The following is an 18,344-nucleotide window of genomic DNA, read 5'->3' as shown; positions in this document are numbered from 1 at the left end:
AAAGTAACATGCCAAATTGAACTTTATTGTAATACCTTTAGGTTTACTTTACACTGGTCGTGCTTAGCAAATCTGACAACGGTGGTAAGAGTTAAATGCAAATATTACTCGAGCGAGTGCAGAACCGGTCCGAACAGAGCGGCCGGCCGGCAGAAGCAGAACAATAGGATAAGGAAAAAATGTGCTAATATGCGCTCAGTGCAACGGTGTCGGATTGTTGTCATTTAAAAGCATGTTATGAACTTTCTTATGTTGTTGTTATATTTTATTATTGTATCAAATCTACTGCGGATGGTGTACCGAGACAAACCTTACTGGTTTAACGGTACTTTTGTAATTAAGTTGTATATTATGTGTATTTACCTGAATAAATAAAAATAAAATAAAATAAATTATACCTTTAGTTTACATCTAGTATTTACCTAGGTTGAAATTATCACATAGGAAGTGTGTGTCTAAGAAACAAAATCTTGATCCGTTAGACGCTTGGCTTTCCTATATCCAAGCTAACCCCGCACCAAACTGTTATAGGGTATTTGACTGTATTGAAAATAAATTATTTTACACCACGCATGAAATAAAGCACTAGAAGATTAAAAGAGAAACGTAGACAGTAGTTATTTTTAGACACAATTTCTATTTTAAAACAAGTATGAAACTATAGTAGGTAATTTGATTGTGACGTCACATGCTAGTGTTTCATATAAATTCCATAGTAGCAAAATCGTTTTGACAGTTCGAAAAAAGTAACTGATTTGACTAGTAGTCAAATACCCTATTGATGTGCTATTGATGTAGAAAAAGTGTAGTCTAAGAAAAATCTGTGCTTCGATTTTAACAGCTAAAATAAGTTTTTGGCAAAGATTTCATTTTTGGTACAAGCTTTTATCGCTGACTGTACTTTTCTTTCCACATGCAACCAATACTAATCGAAACAATTCTAAAAACCCCGAACACAATTAGGTTTCGTTGTTTTATCACAGAGTTCCTGCCACCTCCTGTCTCCATCATCAGATCAGCTTGATGGTACCATAATATTGCATTGTCACCCGACTTACATGTGTATGCAAATTTTCAACTTCATCGGAAGTCGGGAAGTGGGTCAAATTTAACTTGCAAGATTTTACCCGTACAAACATAGTTACATACTTACATACATTGCAAGTTAATAAAAAGCTTGTAATAATAATAGATGTCGATGTATGGTCCCGTACATTTTTTAATAACTCTGGTTGTCAAGTTGATGAAGTTGCAAAGCGCCATCTACTCCAGCTGTCAAATTCGGAGCTCAATCTCTTCTTACCTACCTCTTTATTCATTAACCTTTTCGACGCCGTGTCAAACACAAAAGCTGTCACTCGGACGCCACGTCACCGAAATGTCAAACTGAAATTGAACTTTATGCACATGCACGTAGGTCTATGTTGCTCTGTGGTCTTTGACCGATTAAACCGTCTTTGGCGTTGGGCCTGCGGTGCCGATATATCCGTCATTGGCGCCCAAAAGGTTAAACTTAGCAACGTCTTACATTCTTTCTTACATTTTTTTTCTTTCTAACAAACAGAAATGTCAAAATTACAGAAAGGGACCAACTATTTATCAACTATTTGTTATATTTGACAAACATTTATGAATAGCCAGGTCCACACAGAGCGAGCATACGCGCGAGGCAATTTCCTCGCGCACAAAACAGCCAGTGTAGACGTGTCTCGTCTAAAAATGTCGATACGCACGTCTACACTGGCCGTTTTGTGCGCGAGGAAATTGCCTCGCGCGTATGCTCGCTCCGTGTGGACCCGGCTAATAACGCCATAAGTAAAAATCGTGCTCCAATTTTTACAGCTAAGATTTTTTTTCCCTTACTAGGTTTATCTACGACAATTTCTTTTTCACTGGCCCTTTACATCTACAGCACAACTGACCGTCTTTCGTCTTTTTAAAATGCAAATTAAACTCCTGTTTAAATATCTTCCTATACATAGACTCTTTCACAGGCATAGCATTATCTTTACTACACTCATTAAGATACATAGTATACATCTGTTTTATGCTCACAATAGGATCTAGATATTGTTTTTTTCTAGAAAACTGCTTAATTTGCTTCCCATCTAATGTGTTGAAAGATAATATGTGGTTTCTTACCTTATCTTTTATTTCTTGAGGCATAGAGTGCGCACTGGCCTGATTTAGACCTCTACCATCTGGCTTCGGGATGTTCATCTCAGATTTAGTTAAATGCACATTATAGACCGGCTTTTGAGATATAGCTAATGTTCCTAAGTAGAAATTCTTACATACTGTGTATCTTACAGCTCTAACTAAGAAGAAATATTTAAAAGAGTACTTTCTTTTGCGATCAGTGTCTAGCTTACTATGTTTTACATAGTTTCTTTCAGTGGTGTTAAGCAAAAAGTGTTTCTTTTCATTAGCGTTTAAGGAGTAGAATGCTTTGAAGATATGTTCTCTGTCTGTATCATCAATTCTCTCATTACATTTGTATTTACAGGTTTTGAGGCAGTCTTTGGTGTTTCTAACCCTTCGTTCCGGGACATATTTCCCTCGGCGACTGATATAGGCTTCTCCTCGTTGGTGCTTCAGTTTTCTGACGTTGCAGGCCCATTGGTTAGGGTTAGGGACCAGGCTTCTTGATCTTTTGGTTATGTTTTCAATCTCGATTTCTAATGATTGATGTGTTATTTCCACTTGCTCTGGTTTACATCTGGAAAGTTAATATGAAATAAGAAAAGTTGAAAAAATACCAAAGAGTTATTACCAAATGGCTTATATATGTAAATTCTTATTCAAGAATTAATTTATACATATATTTGTTTTGTTAGACTGTCTTCTCTCTGCCCTTGGCTTTGAACGTATAAAAGTCGAACGTTCAATTGTATATAGAAAAGCACTTTATTAAAATGTATCAATTCAAAAAGAGGTAAAGCCAACAAATGTTTTAAAACCTCTTTTACAAATTAAGATTCCAAAAAGAACTTCAGTAGTACACTGTTCACCAGCATATGCTGCTTAAACATGGCTGCTTGCGGCAGGATCACTTGAAATCCTCCATTGCAAATTAAGATTCAAACAACTTAGAGCGTTTTCCCATTGCCCGATCTGATATTGGATGTCGGAAGGAAGTAAAATGTAAGATATATGTGTTACTCTGTATTTATTCATGCATTTAATAAATAATTATTACTAAAAAGCCGGCCAAGTGCGAGTTGGGCTCGCGCACGAAGGGTTCCGTACCGTTACGCAAAAAAACGGCAAAAAAATCACGTTTGTTGTATGGGAGCCCCACTTAAATACTTATTTTATTCTGTTTTTAGTATTTGTTGTTATAGCAGCAACAGAAATACATCATCTGTGAAAATTTCAACTGTCTAGCTATCACAGTTCGTGAGATACAGCCTGGTGACTGAGGAACAGAGAGACAGACAGACAGACAGCGGTCCTGTTTTTACCCTCTGGGTACGGAACCCTAAAAACGATAAATAACGCAAAAAAGGTGGACTTAATGACAATGGCACTCTCCTGCAGCTGTTTATGTCATAGGCGCCTTCTGACTTCCGATAATTCAACCATGTCGGAGACCCCTGTCCGTCAGCTGTCGGACCGATAATATTTGTTTGTGTGCGTATGTGTAGGCATAATGCTTGTTGTAGTGTGAGTGACTAAAAACGGCGCCCGGGTGCGCCCTCACGGCCCTACGCGGATGTCGGATCCTACATCCAACATCGGATCGACCAATGTGAAAACACTCTTACTCTATCTGTTTCTCATTGATAGACGGCAACCCTGGCTCGGCCTTCGCCACACAATCCTTCTGAAACTCGTCCTTCTGATAGGCCTCGTAACTATAATACTGGTGATGCACGCTGTTCACCAGCATGTGCTGTTTAAACATGGCTGCTTGCGGCAGGATCACGTGGGAAGTTATTTGTAAGGGTGTCGATGGTTGCAGGACTTGTGAAGACATTTGCCCTGTAAGTGCAAAGTATACCTTTTTTATTTTTTATCTTATTTAATGTGGTTTGGAAAGTAGAAACTTGTGCGGGTTTTTTACTGAAATTTGCTACTGAATGAACCACAACAATTTTTACCATACCAACATGAGGAAAATATTAACGGTAAAACATTGCAAATCAATTTTAAATTAATGCTATTAAATATTTATTATTCATAATCATCAAAGTTTAATTCCACCAAGAGGAAACAAGACAATACATTAAATTACTATTCCACTCTTCTGAATAGTTTTTTAAGAATAAGAGGCTTTACGAGCTTGTGTGGTGAAAAATAAATTGTGTGACAGTGTATATAGTATGTCAGCTGAAGATGCAGGTTTGAATCAAGCCTCCGCCACTGGAGGGCTTACTCACTTTTTCTTTAGTACATATATGACATCTATTTCAGTTTATAAATGAATTATGAGTTACATTCAAGCCCATATTGTTGTGTCGGCTCAGTAAGTACAAAACTGCTTACCTTGCAACGGCAGGCTTTGCAAATGAGTCTGCTGACACGACATCACCAAGTTCTGAGAGGTCTGTATCTGACTGATCTCATGCGCAATATGCTGTGAAGGCATATGCAAGGGCTCCGACATGGGCTGCTGGTAAATATTGCTCTGTGAAGTGAGTGGTGGGTGAGACAGGTGGATTATCTGCCGGCTCTGTATCTTGGTGTCTGTTATAGTCGGCTGGTATACTTGCACGATGTGGGGGAGCACTTGACCGGTGGAAGTTTGCATTTGTTCCATTTCTGAAAGTTGAATATATTAAAACGGAAACTTTCACTGAGTAAACTTCTTACAAGTTATGGTAAATTACATCCCTACGTTATATTGTTCAATAATGTAGTTTACGGCAATTTTACATGTTTTGTTAACATTCATTAGGAAAAACCATGGCAAAACTTACTTTTTGAAATGATGATGTGGATCGCGTTGTTTCAATATATTCCAAGAATGAAGTTATAATCCATGAATATCGATACCCATTGCTATAGTTTATAGTTTTGCTAAAAAACAAGAACTGAAATAAAGTGCAAAACTAAGTAATAGTTATTTTGCCACAGTTCTATCTGTTGTTAGGAAACAAAACAACAATGGATGATAATTTCTATCCATTCACCTTGGCCTGAAACAATGTCTTTAGAACCATTTAACACCGTATAGTAAAAATCACCTGAACTGTATATTAATAAGTACTAAAATCGTTTAAACAAGTTTAATAAAAGTTCCTTGTATTCGCAACATTGACATTATCAAATTCGCATCATACTAAACGTAACAATCGTTCAGAAACCCGAAAAGCGTACGACGTACATAAACGACTTCATACGTAAATTTAACAATGAACTTTATTTAACGGAGTAACAATATTATTATATGTTCTAATTAAATAAAGAAAAAACAGGAAAGTAATTACAGGTTTTTTGTAGTAAAATATATAAAAAAGTTTTTAAATTATAATATTCTTTGTAATTAATAACAACATTTCGAACGAATTGTCATTTCTAGTGTTGTCCATAAACCGATAAAATTTATTAAAGGAAGTCAAACAAGAAACAAAAATAAATATATATAAATTAATTTTTAACAAGCAGAAACGTCTGCGATCGATGCTATTAAGCTTAGAATAAATTTAAAAGTGGAAAAGTTACTGCCTTGAGTGAGACTTGATCCAGAGGCCGTGAGTTCAAGTCTCATCCAAGGCAGTAATTTTTCCACTTTTAAATTTATTCTAAGCTTAAATATATATAGTTGGTCAAACCAAATTGGCAGTAAATAAGAACAAAAAAAGCAATACTCATGCTTTTCTTTTGGGTGCGTGTACTTGGGTAAGACAAAGATAGTATGATTTTCTCTGTCTATGTTTGAAATGAGACAGTCCTTTGACAAACTATGCTCGTTTGACCAACTACAGGTTAAGTGCGAAAGGTACCCTTCATGCTTTTTCTAAATTTTCTGCTTTTTAGGGTTCCGTACCCAAAGGGTAAAAACGGGACCCTATTACTAAGACTCCGCTGTCCGTCTGTCTGTCACCAGGCTGTATCTCATGAACCGTGATAGCTAGACAGTTGAAATTTTCACAGGTGATGTATTTCTGTTGCCGCTATAACAACAAATATTAAAAAGTACGGAACCCTCGGTGGGCGAAACCCACTCGCACTTGTCCGGTTTATTTTTAGTAATGGAATTTGTTGGCCGACTTTTTATAAGTTTTATAAGTATGTATTAAAAACACCATGAGCTTTAGCATCTTTATTTAACATGTACAGTATTATTGCAGTATTGAACTGTTTAATGACGTATAAAATATTATTATTACAAATTTACTTTATCATACAATAAAGTGGTTACACAACGCGTCATATACCTAAGTTACTTGTTATTGTTACTTAAATCTATTGTCTAAGTAATGATATACATAGTCGTAAACAACAAGCATGATAGCGCCACCGGGGCCTAGACGCATCACCTTCGGCACCAGTCCTTTGTACAAGGCTCTGAATCTGTAACAAAACAAAATATTTGAATGTATATTCATTCCAAAAAAACCGAGCAAGTGCGAGTCGGACTCGCGCACCGAGGATTCCGTACTTTTTAGTATTTGTTGTTATAGCGGCAACATAAATACATCATCTGTGAAAATTTCAGCTGTCTAGCTATCACGGTTCATGAGATACAGCCTGGTGACAGACAGACAGACGGACATTTTTTATCCCGTTTTTATCCTTCGGGTACGGAACCCTAAAAATGATATTAGGACACCGTCACCGATATAATATCCGTCACCGTGATAAAATTTGAAAATTTATCACTATGATTCATTTTTGAATAAACCTCATTTCAATGTCATAGTCATGGTCATAAGTAAAATAGAGTTTATAGTATAAACAAACCGTGTATAAACTTTATACACGGTTTGTTTTGAACGAAGGTACGGCACCCTCTATTATGCGTAGTCCGACACGCACTCGGCTAAATTTTTTCTAGTGATAAAACATTCGAAACATTGCTACTAGAATTTATTTCATGTTGTTAATCACAAATGAAATTAGTAATTGGTATTTTAGTTATAATTATAAATAATTATTCTTAATTAACTTGTGGTTTGCGTTACGGAGATGAAGATGCTACGGTGGATGTGCGGCGTTACGCGCGCTGACCGCATCCGCAACGAGTACATCCGTGGCAGTCTCGCAGTCCGTGACGTAGCGGAGAAGCTCCAAGAATGTCGCCTCCGGTAGTTTGGCCATGTTTGTCGCAGGCCAGCTGACTACGTAGGAAACAGATGCCTTAACGCATTCACTGCCAGGGGGCGTGGCCTAGGAACAAACTTGTATGACGGTGAACGCACATGTGCGTTGGGGGTAGTGAATGTGTCGTGTGTGCCCTTGACGGCCCGGAGTCGAAGTCACGCAGTTCACGCACACAACAACAAAATCACGTAATGACAGGGAGTTTTTGAAATTAGTATTCTTTTTCGTACCGATAGCAAGTTGAACCGCCAACTGCAAGACGGACCAAAAAAAAAACAAGTTTTTTTTTCTTTTTTTTTGCTGGCAGTTTTAGCAATGCGCTAAGTATAAAAAATACATGTCTATAACTACATAACTATCTATTTAAGTAACATTTAACAATGAGGAAAAATAAATATTAAGCAGGTCCTTGGCATCATTAGATGATGGTGAGGCCAAAAGGCACTGTTACACCACCCTATGTTACTACTATAATACACGACCGCGCCGCTGGGCAGCGCTCCGGACACATTCTGATTTATTTATTTATTTATTCAAGCATAATATACTGTATATAGTTTGGGAGTCCATTTCCGTCAGTAGAAAAAGGTTAAAAAAAAATATACAGGAAGGGTGGAAGGGGTGCTGACCTGCGGTGAGTGTGGTCGTACATTTACTGCAAAAATAGGCTACGTCAGCCACCTGAAAGCTCACGATCGTCGCTCTCACTAGCCCTAGAATAAACCCAGTCGCCGAGGCCGAAACCGACCAGGACAGGATGATGACAGGAAGGGTTAAGCTCCCAATGAAATTTTGAATTTCCCGCCTTTTTCTACTGACAAAGTGGGTTTGCCAGAAGTCACAATCACTAATTCATTCACTCAATCAATACTGTTTTTGCGATTAATAGAACTCTGTAGCTGTGTGTGTAATCATTCACCTCAACTCTCCAGCCGATGCCTACACTTGCACGTAATATAAATAACCCTGTTGTTTACCTCTGTCTTTATCTATTTTGAGGTTGTGCAATATAGACGATTTGCATTTGTATAACGAATACTGAATCCAAGATATATATTTAGCTGTCGCTATTTAATGAACTGTCTCCGTTCACTGCCTAGTTGAGTTTATTTATCAGCACACCAATTGGGCAATTAGAAGGCATATTAAATAGTTGTATGCGATAAGTAACCAACAATTAGAACGGAAATAAGATTATTAAACACTTGTTTGACTTCCACGTACATCAGAAGTTCGCGGTTAAAAAAAAATAGATGAAGTTACACATAGTGTGTGTTTAAATATAAAAGTGGCTAAATTATTACTGCAGCTGCAGTTGTTTAGATTGATATTATATTTTTACATTGGTGTTTAGTTTAGTCTACAATGTGGTATAATTAGTACATCTTTGTTACTACTTTGCGTAAATAACGGGCCACTTGGATGCAGTCCAAGAACATGTGCACGGCGTAACAACTTCGGGCAATGCACTAAAACCGCTGAACTTTACGTGGTCAATACATATTACAAAACTGCATGTGCAACTCTAGAAACCACATTCTGCTGTGCAATAAGCTTTCTCATATTTCAGGAAAATACGTAACTATACTGTTTATAACCTAGCTCATATTTATGTTATTTATCATATTTATTATAAAAAAAAAAAAAAAAAAAAAAACGTTTATTCAAAGATCTTACTTACAACTAAATACCTATTTTCTTCTGTCAAACCACACAGTGGTTTGTTGGCAGACGAGGCTCCTTTGCGTTTGTGTTAGCTGTTGATATGCAACTTAACTTTATCTTAAACCTAAACTTACCTACTTAACCCTTTACTGCACGCGCAGCCTTATATGGTTGTTATGTTTTTAGCTATTAAAGTTTACTTTTAACCAAATACTTATGTTATTATGATTCGCGAATTAACTAATTGTCATAATTTTACATCCGGTATATTCTTCTTGAAATAAACCAGTGTTAAATGTTAATCAAGAACGGTATTTGTAAAACATTTGCCAACAATAAAACAAGATTTATCAAAGCGAAGATTGAATCGGGTCACAAAAATAATTTAAATAAACCCAAAATTGTGACTAAATTTAGCATATTCCCAAATATAATTATAAGTAAGTATTGAACGCTAATTCTGTTGATTTGAATAATAAATATATTTATCTACTTTTTAAAACGATAAGTTTATCAACAAAGGATGAGTATGTGTCAACAAAGATAGATAATATGTGTCATCAATATCACTCGATAATATCGACCGGTGATAGTATTTTTTAGATCAGTGAAGACAGTGAACTACTTAGTAAACAACAATCCAGTGATATCAAACGTGTTCATCAGACTTATCAGATAGGATTCATAGGATCATTGCGCTAGTTTTCGTCCAGCTCTAGTTTCCATTCACTTGACAAAATTTGAATACAAACCTACATTGCTGTAAAAATTTGGACTAATTGCAATCCTTAATGTCTAAACAATATATCTATATACATAAAGATGATATTTCGCAAGTAGCAAATTAAAAATGAAATATATCATTTGCCGATCCGTCAAGTGGACGAAAACTAGAGCATGGACGGAAACTATCATAGGTAAACTAGGGCTCTATCATAGGTAAACTAGGGCTACCTACTCAAGTTACTAAGTTCCTGGCAGATTTAAAATAGAATATTATAGTCTGGCAAAAGTGGCAAACCAATTTAGTCAATAGTAATCCAGCGTGGCACCGCTGCAAGCACCATAATGGGAACCTTTGCACCGGGAATGGCAAGGAGCTGTTTTTATTTAAATTTGTATTTCTTAATAAATGTATACTCTTTTTTGTTTAAATTTGTATTTCTTAATAAAATATCTCTAGAAGAACTGTAATTTTAATTTTAATAAACGACTACAAGACTATATATTAAATGACTTTATATTAAAATCGTAGGTACCTATATCTTAAACGTGTTTTAATTTAACAAGCCTTTGATAACAAGCGTTTGCCTGCATAGAGGTGCAATAATATAGATAAAATGTGGGAGGGAACAGATGACCGAACGAGATGCACTTACAATTACTTTGTCGCATTGTGATATGTTCTGTCCCTCACGGACGCACGCGTATAGCTCATCTATACGATCATACCATCTATATTTGCCTGCATCTAGTTTCATATATGTATAATTTATAGCTAAGTTTTTTGAATAAGGGCGTAAGACGCAGAACCACAGTTATAATAATGACTTACCCTTCTTCTCTATACACCATTACTATTGCCCCTGTAGTAGACCTGTACTTGACCACTCCCGGGACCGGCTGCGGACCCTGGATGCGACTCTTCGCGACATCGAAGGGAATGTTCACACAAGACCCGAGCACGCCAGACGTGAAACCGATGGCAATCTTGCGACCGAATTCCAAAACGGGATCCTGCGAAAAAAGTTGATTAAAATAATAGCTATTATGATTGAAAGACCATTGTGATTGATATTGTGCTATTATTGAATACCTAATTCATACGATTAGATTTTTTACATATAATTCATAAATTTTATTACGAGCCTATTGTGTCCCACTGCTGGGCAAAGGCCTCCCCCCTCTTCTTCCACTCCTCCCGGTTTTGAGCTACATCTGGCCAGTCGCTCAAAAAGGAGTCCAAGTTATCCCGCCATCGCCGACGAGGTCTGCCGGATCCCCGGTTTGACTCATGGGGCACCCACTCTGTGGTTATTTTGGCCCACAAGTCATTCGGCATGCGGCAGACATGACCAGCCCAGTCCTACTTTAACTTGTCCGCTTTCCGAGCTACATCTATTATCTGGGTTTTAGAGCGCAGTTTGGTGTTCCGGATGCGATCCCCGAGTTTCACACCTAATATGCTGCGCTCCATATCCATACCTCTCTGACAAACCCCGAGTTTGGACTTCTGAGCTTCCGTCAAAGACCAAGTCTGAGCACCGTAGGTGAGGACTGAAAGTATGCACATGTCCATGAGCCTACGTTTGAGTGATAGAGGTAGGTCTCCCTTCATGAGGTGTTTCATGGACCAATAACTCTTCCAGGCGTTCTCGGTCCGTCTGTCGACCTCTTTTTCTTGTCGCGCCTGGAAAGAGACTATTTGGCCCAAATAAAGGTATTCATGGACATATGCAATGTGTTCTCCGTTTACCTCAATCCTACGTTTTGTGCTGTTAGTCATGACTTTGGTCTTTGACATATTCATCTTCAGTCCAACCTCGAGGCTTGCGTAGCTAAGGTCTTCTAGCATATGATGTAGCTCGGATGCCGTTGAGGAAAAAAGGACAATGTCATCGGCGAAGCGCAGGTTGGTTAACCTTTTCTCTCCGAGAACCAACCCCTTGTCTCCCCAACGCGGCGCAAGCTTCTGGAAGACATGTTCTAATGTGCTGGTGAAAAGTTTCGGCGATAGCGGATCTCCTTGTTTTACTCCCCTTTGCACTTCGACTAAGGCTCTCTACTCGGACTCCCTCCGAACTCAAGATTTACCAATCGAAGACGATAGTTTCAGCGCCATCCCACCAATCACAGAGCATGAGTTATACTTAGCGCTTCGGAAAATGAAGTACAGCAGAAGCGCGGGTGAGGATGGCGTCACAACTGAAGCGTTGCGAGTTAGGGAGCCATCATTAATTCCTCACATTTGTAAATTATTTAATAAAATTATAGCAACTCAATCTTTTCCTAAAAATATGTGCCATTCGAACATAATCCTGTTGCATAAGAAGGGCGACAAGGCTGATATAGGCAACTATCGCCCTATTAGCCTTGTATCCCATCTTTATAAAATATTTATAAAAATAATAGAAAACCGCATTTCGGGTCAACTTGATCTGCACCAACCACCCGAACAAGCGGGATTCCGCCCCGGCCTGTCTACCACCGACCACCTACACACGTTAAACCAAGTTATCGAAAAATGCCACGAACATAATCTCCCCCTCTACTTAGCCTTCGTAGACTATTCAAAAGCGTTTGACAGCATATCACACCATGCCATCTTCACAGCTCTAAGTCACCAAGAAATATCCCCTAGTTACATCAAACTTCTAAGCACCGTATACAAACATAGTACAGCCGCCATAAAACTACAATCTTCTGGCCCGTCCTTCGAAGAATTCATAAATAATTTAAATAAATAAATATAGGTATGTCAAATTAAAAGAGTACATTTTTGTGACCATATTCATCCATATTTTTGTTTCAGTATTAAAATACATACATCATCTTAAAAGACAACATTTGCACTTACATTTTAACAAGTATTTGCAAATGTAGAGAAACATCTTTGACATGTAAAATACAAAACTGTATCTTATCATTACTGCCAGGTTAAATACTCATGTCGTAACGTAACCTTTATTACTCGTACTTTATCTTTACGATAAGGAAAATAAGAAGAAGGAAAATCTATTACTAATGTTTTTTTAGCGCATAGTAAATACCACTATTCGTTTGATAATATTATTGAATGTGCAATTATTATATGAGAGGGTAATAATGCATGTATTTTAACTGATTGCTGAAAGGCCAGTCAAATTAAATCCAATAAAAGTGCCCATATTTACAGCCTTCGAAGAGTAACATATTGTTACAAATACCACTGAACAGAATTTGAAGATTTAGATGCTACTTCGACGCAGTATTTAACGCTTTCTAAAATGAAACAGAATGTCGGACGTACCCTTTTCGAGCTACAAGCATTGTTTAAACACTTAAAATAAAAAACTGAGAAAAGAGCAAACATGTATGCACACCTCCTGGGATTGCGCAAACTCGGATTACATGCATTTACAACCAAATGAAGGTAAATCGATTTCCAGCTTGCTGGAAATTAATTCTTCGAAAAAATCTAACTTGATTGGTCTATGAACCCTTTATTATTATATAAAATTCGTGTTATATAATTCTGCGTTCATCTAATCACTATTACAAGTAAGCACACGGTCAACAACAGATAAGAGTACTAGTGGAATACCTCATTAAATGAATCCGTCAATGCATAACTGCCTAAGAACCATTACAATATCGGACGAAAATAAACCTTAAACTATGATGACAAAGCACAATGTAGCTTAGCGCACTCTGTGTGAATTTAAATACTCACTTCGTATTCAGGGACATAACCTTTGACGCTATGGTAGAATCCGAAATAAACCATATTGAATACGCCGTTTCTCATAATAGTAGCTGTTATGCCTTTGTTAAGTCCTTTGAATCCGAGCCCATTTTCTCGAACTATTTGCCTCGTTACGGACCAAGTGCTAGGGATGTGTGTGGCATGAGACTTGTTAGATTGAAGCGTGACCTTGACAACTTCGAATGGGTTTACTAATATTCCTTCTGTGACGCCAGCGCTGAGGCCAGCTAAAGCAAAGGTCTGAAAATATACAATTTGTGAAATGAAATATGAAACAGAATAAGTAGGTATTACTTTTACAGATACTAATAAAGAGCTTATTAAGTAACTAAGGTACAATATTATGCTGATTATGAATAATTTATAACATAGACTATAATAATAGAAGAGCCTTTTACGGCTATAACTGTATACTGTAAAATTTACCACATTTAGTAAGTATAGAGGTACCTAACTTTTTTCCCAGCGTCTCTTTATCTGTTTTATCTATTTACATGGTTACCGAAATAGAAGGGGTTAACAAGTATTTGTCTTGTCTTGATATTATCTTATCAAAAACAAAGCAACTGTTTTAGTTCTCTGCAAACATAATCTATACTTAACTATAAGGAGAGCATTTATGTTAAAATATAGATACAGGTGACTCCAATTTGATAATATATAAATAATATGTATGGTCATTTAAAAACATATCAAAAGAACAACAAGTTAAAAAAATAAGCACAAGTGTAATATTATAGTCACCCCTGTATTACATATTGCTAGGATATTGGTTAAAACTAAATTTTACAAATATTACATAATATAAATGCCTGCTTCTCCATGAAAAAACCAATATCAAATATATGTGGAAAATATATGTTGAGATATTATTTAATTTTTAATGGTGCAGGTGCAAATTTATGTAGTAAACTAAATTTAATTAAAAATAATGTAACAAAAAATAAATCTCACTAAAGGTGTAGGTGTGCTGGAACCAAACATGAAAAACCTTTTGGTTTGCTCAAATGTCACAAACTTTGTTGCACGCTTAGGAGTTTCAGCCAGGATTGGAGGCAGGATACCTTTCCAGAAAGAAGTCACTCCCTCATATTTGTACATCTTCTTTAAACAGTCGAATACACCTCTGTAGTAGTGAGGATCAGAGCTCTTTATAGCTGTAGTTGTTGCCTGCAGTTGCAGCCTCGTCTTAACAAGATCCAAAGGATGCATTATACAAACTTCCACAAATCCTGCACTTCCCCCAGCCCCAATTTGCATTGCAGCTTGTTTTAAAAGTTTCTCTATATCTCCCATTATGAAAATAATTCAAAACCACAGTATAAATCACTGAATAACTATAGTTCACTATTAATAAGTGTAATTATTTTTAGCACTTAGTTTAAACAAAATAAACATTAGCGGCACCACTGCCTGTCATCGCACAGCTGACGGCATACACAATAATGGTGTTGCCACTTGCTTAGGTATTCCATAAATATGAACCGTAGTTGTACCGATTCGCGGTACGTCCTTAACTGTGAGCTAAACATGGCAACACTGGTACTGTACTGTCACTCAAATGAAAAGTGTTGTTTCGCTCCTCCCAGCAGTTTTTAGTGTATTTGGCGCATCCCCTTTACTTTATTGTTTACTATTCAATTAAGTCCTCTTCTTGCTATGTGTTATGTTAAGTTAATTTAACTAGACACGCGATATAATTATAAACAGCTCTGTAATTAATGTTCGTTCGATGTCAATAGGGACGATATTTGTTTGCTGTGTCTCATCCAAAATGGCAGGAAAGACGAATAATTTGCATTTAGACATTAGCTGATGTGAAATAATGATATTAAGTGCGTCTAGAAGAGTGTCGTGTGGGTGGACTGTGAATTAACGCGGGAATGTGGACATAGAAGTGTGAGATGGGATCCCAGACTTTGGAAATTCTGCGTCAGGGTGTTTGGGCATCTCTGACAGGCGGCTGGTTTTACGATCCGCATCAGAATTTGTTTTGCAACACTGTGCACCTGTACGTGTGGCTTTTCTTGCTATGCCTTCCGTTCTCCGTGTACCTGGTAAGGATTTATGTACTAGTAAGTACTTGAGAGGTTAGAGATGGTTTGAAAAAAAAGTGGGTCAGCTGTATTGAAGATGATTGTTGCCATTGTCCATTTAAGTGGCCAGTTGCTATGCTGTAGGCTTATTACTGGTGAGAACTGGGTGCAGCATCTTGTATGAACCAGCTAAGTTAGTTAGTAAGTAAAATAGGTTTGTTTATGGCACACATGACTGCTTTTCCATTCATAAACATTTTGATTAGCATTTTAGGTCATATGATTATTATCATAGTGGTTATGAAGCAATTATCAGGTATTGTGCATTGAAAGTTATTTGTTGTTATTGTAACTTGATATTGCGTTTAGAACATATGAGACTTTACACTCGGTTATTATCTTTTAATAAATAAATGTGTCACGAGACGCTGGACACTAAAACAAGAAAGACGATGTGTGGCAAAACTGATAACAATGATGTGGTTTAGTTTCCAGCAATAAAGGCTAATAATAAAAATTATCTTTTAAACAAATAAAAGTCTCATCAATCAACAAATAAAAAACTTCGTAAATTTATGTAAAGATTACTTTTAGAAATTATTGTTTGCTCCATTGTAATAACAATGTATATCTTACGGGCAACTTGATAAGTCCGGTCACTATGAATAATGACCGGTCTGTATGCATAATGCACGCACCAAGTGGGCAATGTAATTAAAACTGCAAGATTAATCACTTTGACTAGTCACTATGAATAATGACCACCCTATCTTGGGCAATGTAATAAAACAGATGAATTAATCACTTTGACCGGTCAGTATGAATAATTACCTACCTTGGACAATGTAATAAAACTTAGAACTGCAACCCAGCACAGAAAGGAACTGCTTACAGAAGATTGGTTTAGGTTAGGTTAGAACTACAACCCCCCCACATAAAAGAATTGTTTATAGAAAAATAGGTTTAGGTTAGATTAGAAATGCAACCCCGCACAGAAATAAACTGATTCTACCACGGTGCAACCAACTTTATCACATTGCCCGGCTAGAAGTAACCTGGTGACAGACAGACAGACAGGCAGACAGACGGACAGTGGAGTATTAGTAAAATGGTCCCGTTTTTACCCTTTGGGTACGGAACCCTAATATAGTTATATATTAAGTTTACTTTCAACTTTTGTTATTTGTTCCTCTTTCTCATTTTCTCGAAGGTTAGCTGGAAGAGATCTCTATTAGAGATAAGTGCGCCTTTGTACATATACTTACATCTTTTACTTTGTTATGAATTATTGAATCTTTGAGTTATTGAATGGAATTATTGAATCATTGAGTTATTTAAAGCCTGACCAGGAATATATGATCATTGTCAAGAGGGTGCTATTATTCTCATTTATATGGCAACAGTTCAGTATAGTCTGAACAATGAGGATTGGCAACTCGTTTGACTTACATCTACTTTTATTCACCGTAATCAAAATCAGAACCCATTTATTTCGTGTCTACACTTTTTTTTATAGTCGGACTTCTTTCTTGCTGTATAAATTTCATGTATTTTCTAACTATCACACATAAGTCAAAATCGTCTAATTGCATCTTCTTTTTTATTTTTGGTTTGCATAACACCTCAGGAGGTACAACCTTCTCTCGTAATCCGCGTAATAGATGCCTCCGATTTACCTAGAAATTTATATAAATTTACATATATGTATTTAATTTAGTCGTAACATACCAGATGGTGTGACTACTATTAGCCACACCATCAGCTCAGCTCAGCTCTATAGTTGAAAAAATATTTTGTTACTCCATTCTGGGAAGAGGCCTACATCCAAGATTGGATCACCAAAAGGCCACCATGATGATTATTATTATACTTCCACTGAAAGTACCAATTTAAACATATCTTGTTTTGTATAAATTAACTTTTTAGCTTTAACTAGTTTTTAAGACATTGCTACTCCCTTGCAGGGTGACCATGTACCAAATCTCTATGTAACACCTTTTATAACCATGGTTTATGCATTAAATAAATGATAAAAATGATGATGATGGTCATGTTACTAGGTCTAGGTATATATTCCGTAACCTTACATAGGTTCTGCTACATTGTCAATTAACAAGATTGATCATCTCCAAAGCCAAATAAATATTTTTCAAACTCAAACTTATTTTTGTTACTGTGTTTCCTCGCTTGTATAACATAACATAACACAACTAAGTCGTAATAACCAGACTATAATGACATTTTGATTTGTTTACCTGTCAGCTCTGATGTTAATTTGTAAATGTTTCGTAGCGAAATAGTTTAATGTCCCGAACTGTTCTTTTCCAGCAGTTTATTATTTACATTATTAACAATGTTCCGCTCCTGACTATGTATAGTTTTGGCCATTTTTGTCATTTATTATTCAACACTTAAGCATTATTCAAGTAAACCGCCACAATGACACTGACAACAGTGACAACCTATCATTAAAACTATTGCCAGTGTAAGAAATTAGTTCCAATGAAATTCCGCAACATGGCGCATGGTCATATATTTCTGTCAGGCTTTATATAATTTGTTATGTATATTTTGTGTAAACTTGTTTATGTGCAATAAAGTAACATACATACATACTATATCTAGAAACATAAAGAGTAAAGAAACTTAAAGATTGATGGTAACTATGTAGGAAGGAGGCTGTGTTTTATATGCCACAAAGTATGTAAAACAGCCATGATGCGCAAAAGTGTGCTAGGAATGGCACCTCAAATATATAATAAAATTCCGAACACTATAAAAGAATTAAATATTGTACATTTTAAGAAGACTTTAAAATCACTGCTAATCAAGAAATGTTACTATAGTATACAGCAGTTCTTGAATGATAATAGTTTATAGCTCGTTTTTCTATTTCTGTAATTCTTTTG

General features: G+C 36.5%; 3 protein-coding genes across 3 annotated transcripts in view; 1 reads left to right on the top strand and 2 right to left on the bottom strand.

Annotated features, from left to right (window-relative positions):
- Nucleotides 1-1,839: 1,839 nt before the first annotated feature.
- Nucleotides 1,840-5,140, bottom strand: LOC134747805 (uncharacterized). Its single transcript, XM_063682443.1, has 4 exons — nucleotides 4,923-5,140; nucleotides 4,489-4,764; nucleotides 3,768-3,984; nucleotides 1,840-2,719 (listed from the first exon to the last, which is right to left on the bottom strand). The coding sequence occupies exons 2-4, from the start codon at nucleotides 4,760-4,762 to the stop codon at nucleotides 1,873-1,875; spliced, it is 1,338 nt and encodes a 445-aa protein (XP_063538513.1). The 5' UTR covers nucleotides 4,763-4,764; nucleotides 4,923-5,140; the 3' UTR covers nucleotides 1,840-1,872.
- Nucleotides 5,141-6,332: 1,192 nt separating this feature from the next.
- On the bottom strand, nucleotides 6,333-14,834 carry LOC134747642 (mitochondrial 2-oxodicarboxylate carrier). Its single transcript, XM_063682249.1, has 4 exons — nucleotides 14,354-14,834; nucleotides 13,367-13,639; nucleotides 10,490-10,671; nucleotides 6,333-6,519 (listed from the first exon to the last, which is right to left on the bottom strand). The coding sequence occupies exons 1-4, from the start codon at nucleotides 14,693-14,695 to the stop codon at nucleotides 6,402-6,404; spliced, it is 915 nt and encodes a 304-aa protein (XP_063538319.1). The 5' UTR covers nucleotides 14,696-14,834; the 3' UTR covers nucleotides 6,333-6,401.
- Nucleotides 14,835-14,954: 120 nt separating this feature from the next.
- The window catches only part of LOC134747664 (protein pecanex), a 66,171-nt gene continuing 62,781 nt past the window's right edge, over nucleotides 14,955-18,344 (top strand). Inside the window, exon 1 of the mRNA XM_063682272.1 lies at nucleotides 14,955-15,456. Coding sequence (XP_063538342.1) covers nucleotides 15,304-15,456 — 153 coding nt within the window. The 5' untranslated portion in view covers nucleotides 14,955-15,303. The remainder of the gene's footprint in view (nucleotides 15,457-18,344) is intronic.

Source organism: Cydia strobilella, chromosome 15 (assembly GCF_947568885.1).
Source record: "Cydia strobilella chromosome 15, ilCydStro3.1, whole genome shotgun sequence".
Taxonomy (NCBI): Eukaryota; Metazoa; Arthropoda; class Insecta; order Lepidoptera; family Tortricidae; genus Cydia; species Cydia strobilella.
This window is presented reverse-complemented; position numbering and strand designations above follow the sequence as displayed.

What these genes read in the sequence shown, in the direction of transcription:
- LOC134747805 (XM_063682443.1), bottom strand. Translation starts at nt 4,762, where the DNA reads ATGGAACAAATGCAAACTTCCACCGGTCAAGTGCTCCCCCACATCGTG. An exon ending in GCAAAGCCTGCCGTTGCAAG is followed by an intron (nt 3,985 to 4,488) that starts GTAAGCAGTTTT and finishes TTGCACTTACAG; the next exon opens with GGCAAATGTCTTCACAAGTC. An exon ending in ATCAATGAGAAACAGATAGA is followed by an intron (nt 2,720 to 3,767) that starts GTAAGAGTGTTT and finishes TTAACTTTCCAG; the next exon opens with ATGTAAACCAGAGCAAGTGG.
- LOC134747642 (XM_063682249.1), bottom strand. Translation starts at nt 14,695, where the DNA reads ATGGGAGATATAGAGAAACTTTTAAAACAAGCTGCAATGCAAATTGGG. An exon ending in GTTATGTCCCTGAATACGAA is followed by an intron (nt 10,672 to 13,366) that starts GTGAGTATTTAA and finishes CTTTTTTCGCAG; the next exon opens with GATCCCGTTTTGGAATTCGG. An exon ending in ATGGTGTATAGAGAAGAAGG is followed by an intron (nt 6,520 to 10,489) that starts GTAAGTCATTAT and finishes GTTTTGTTACAG; the next exon opens with ATTCAGAGCCTTGTACAAAG.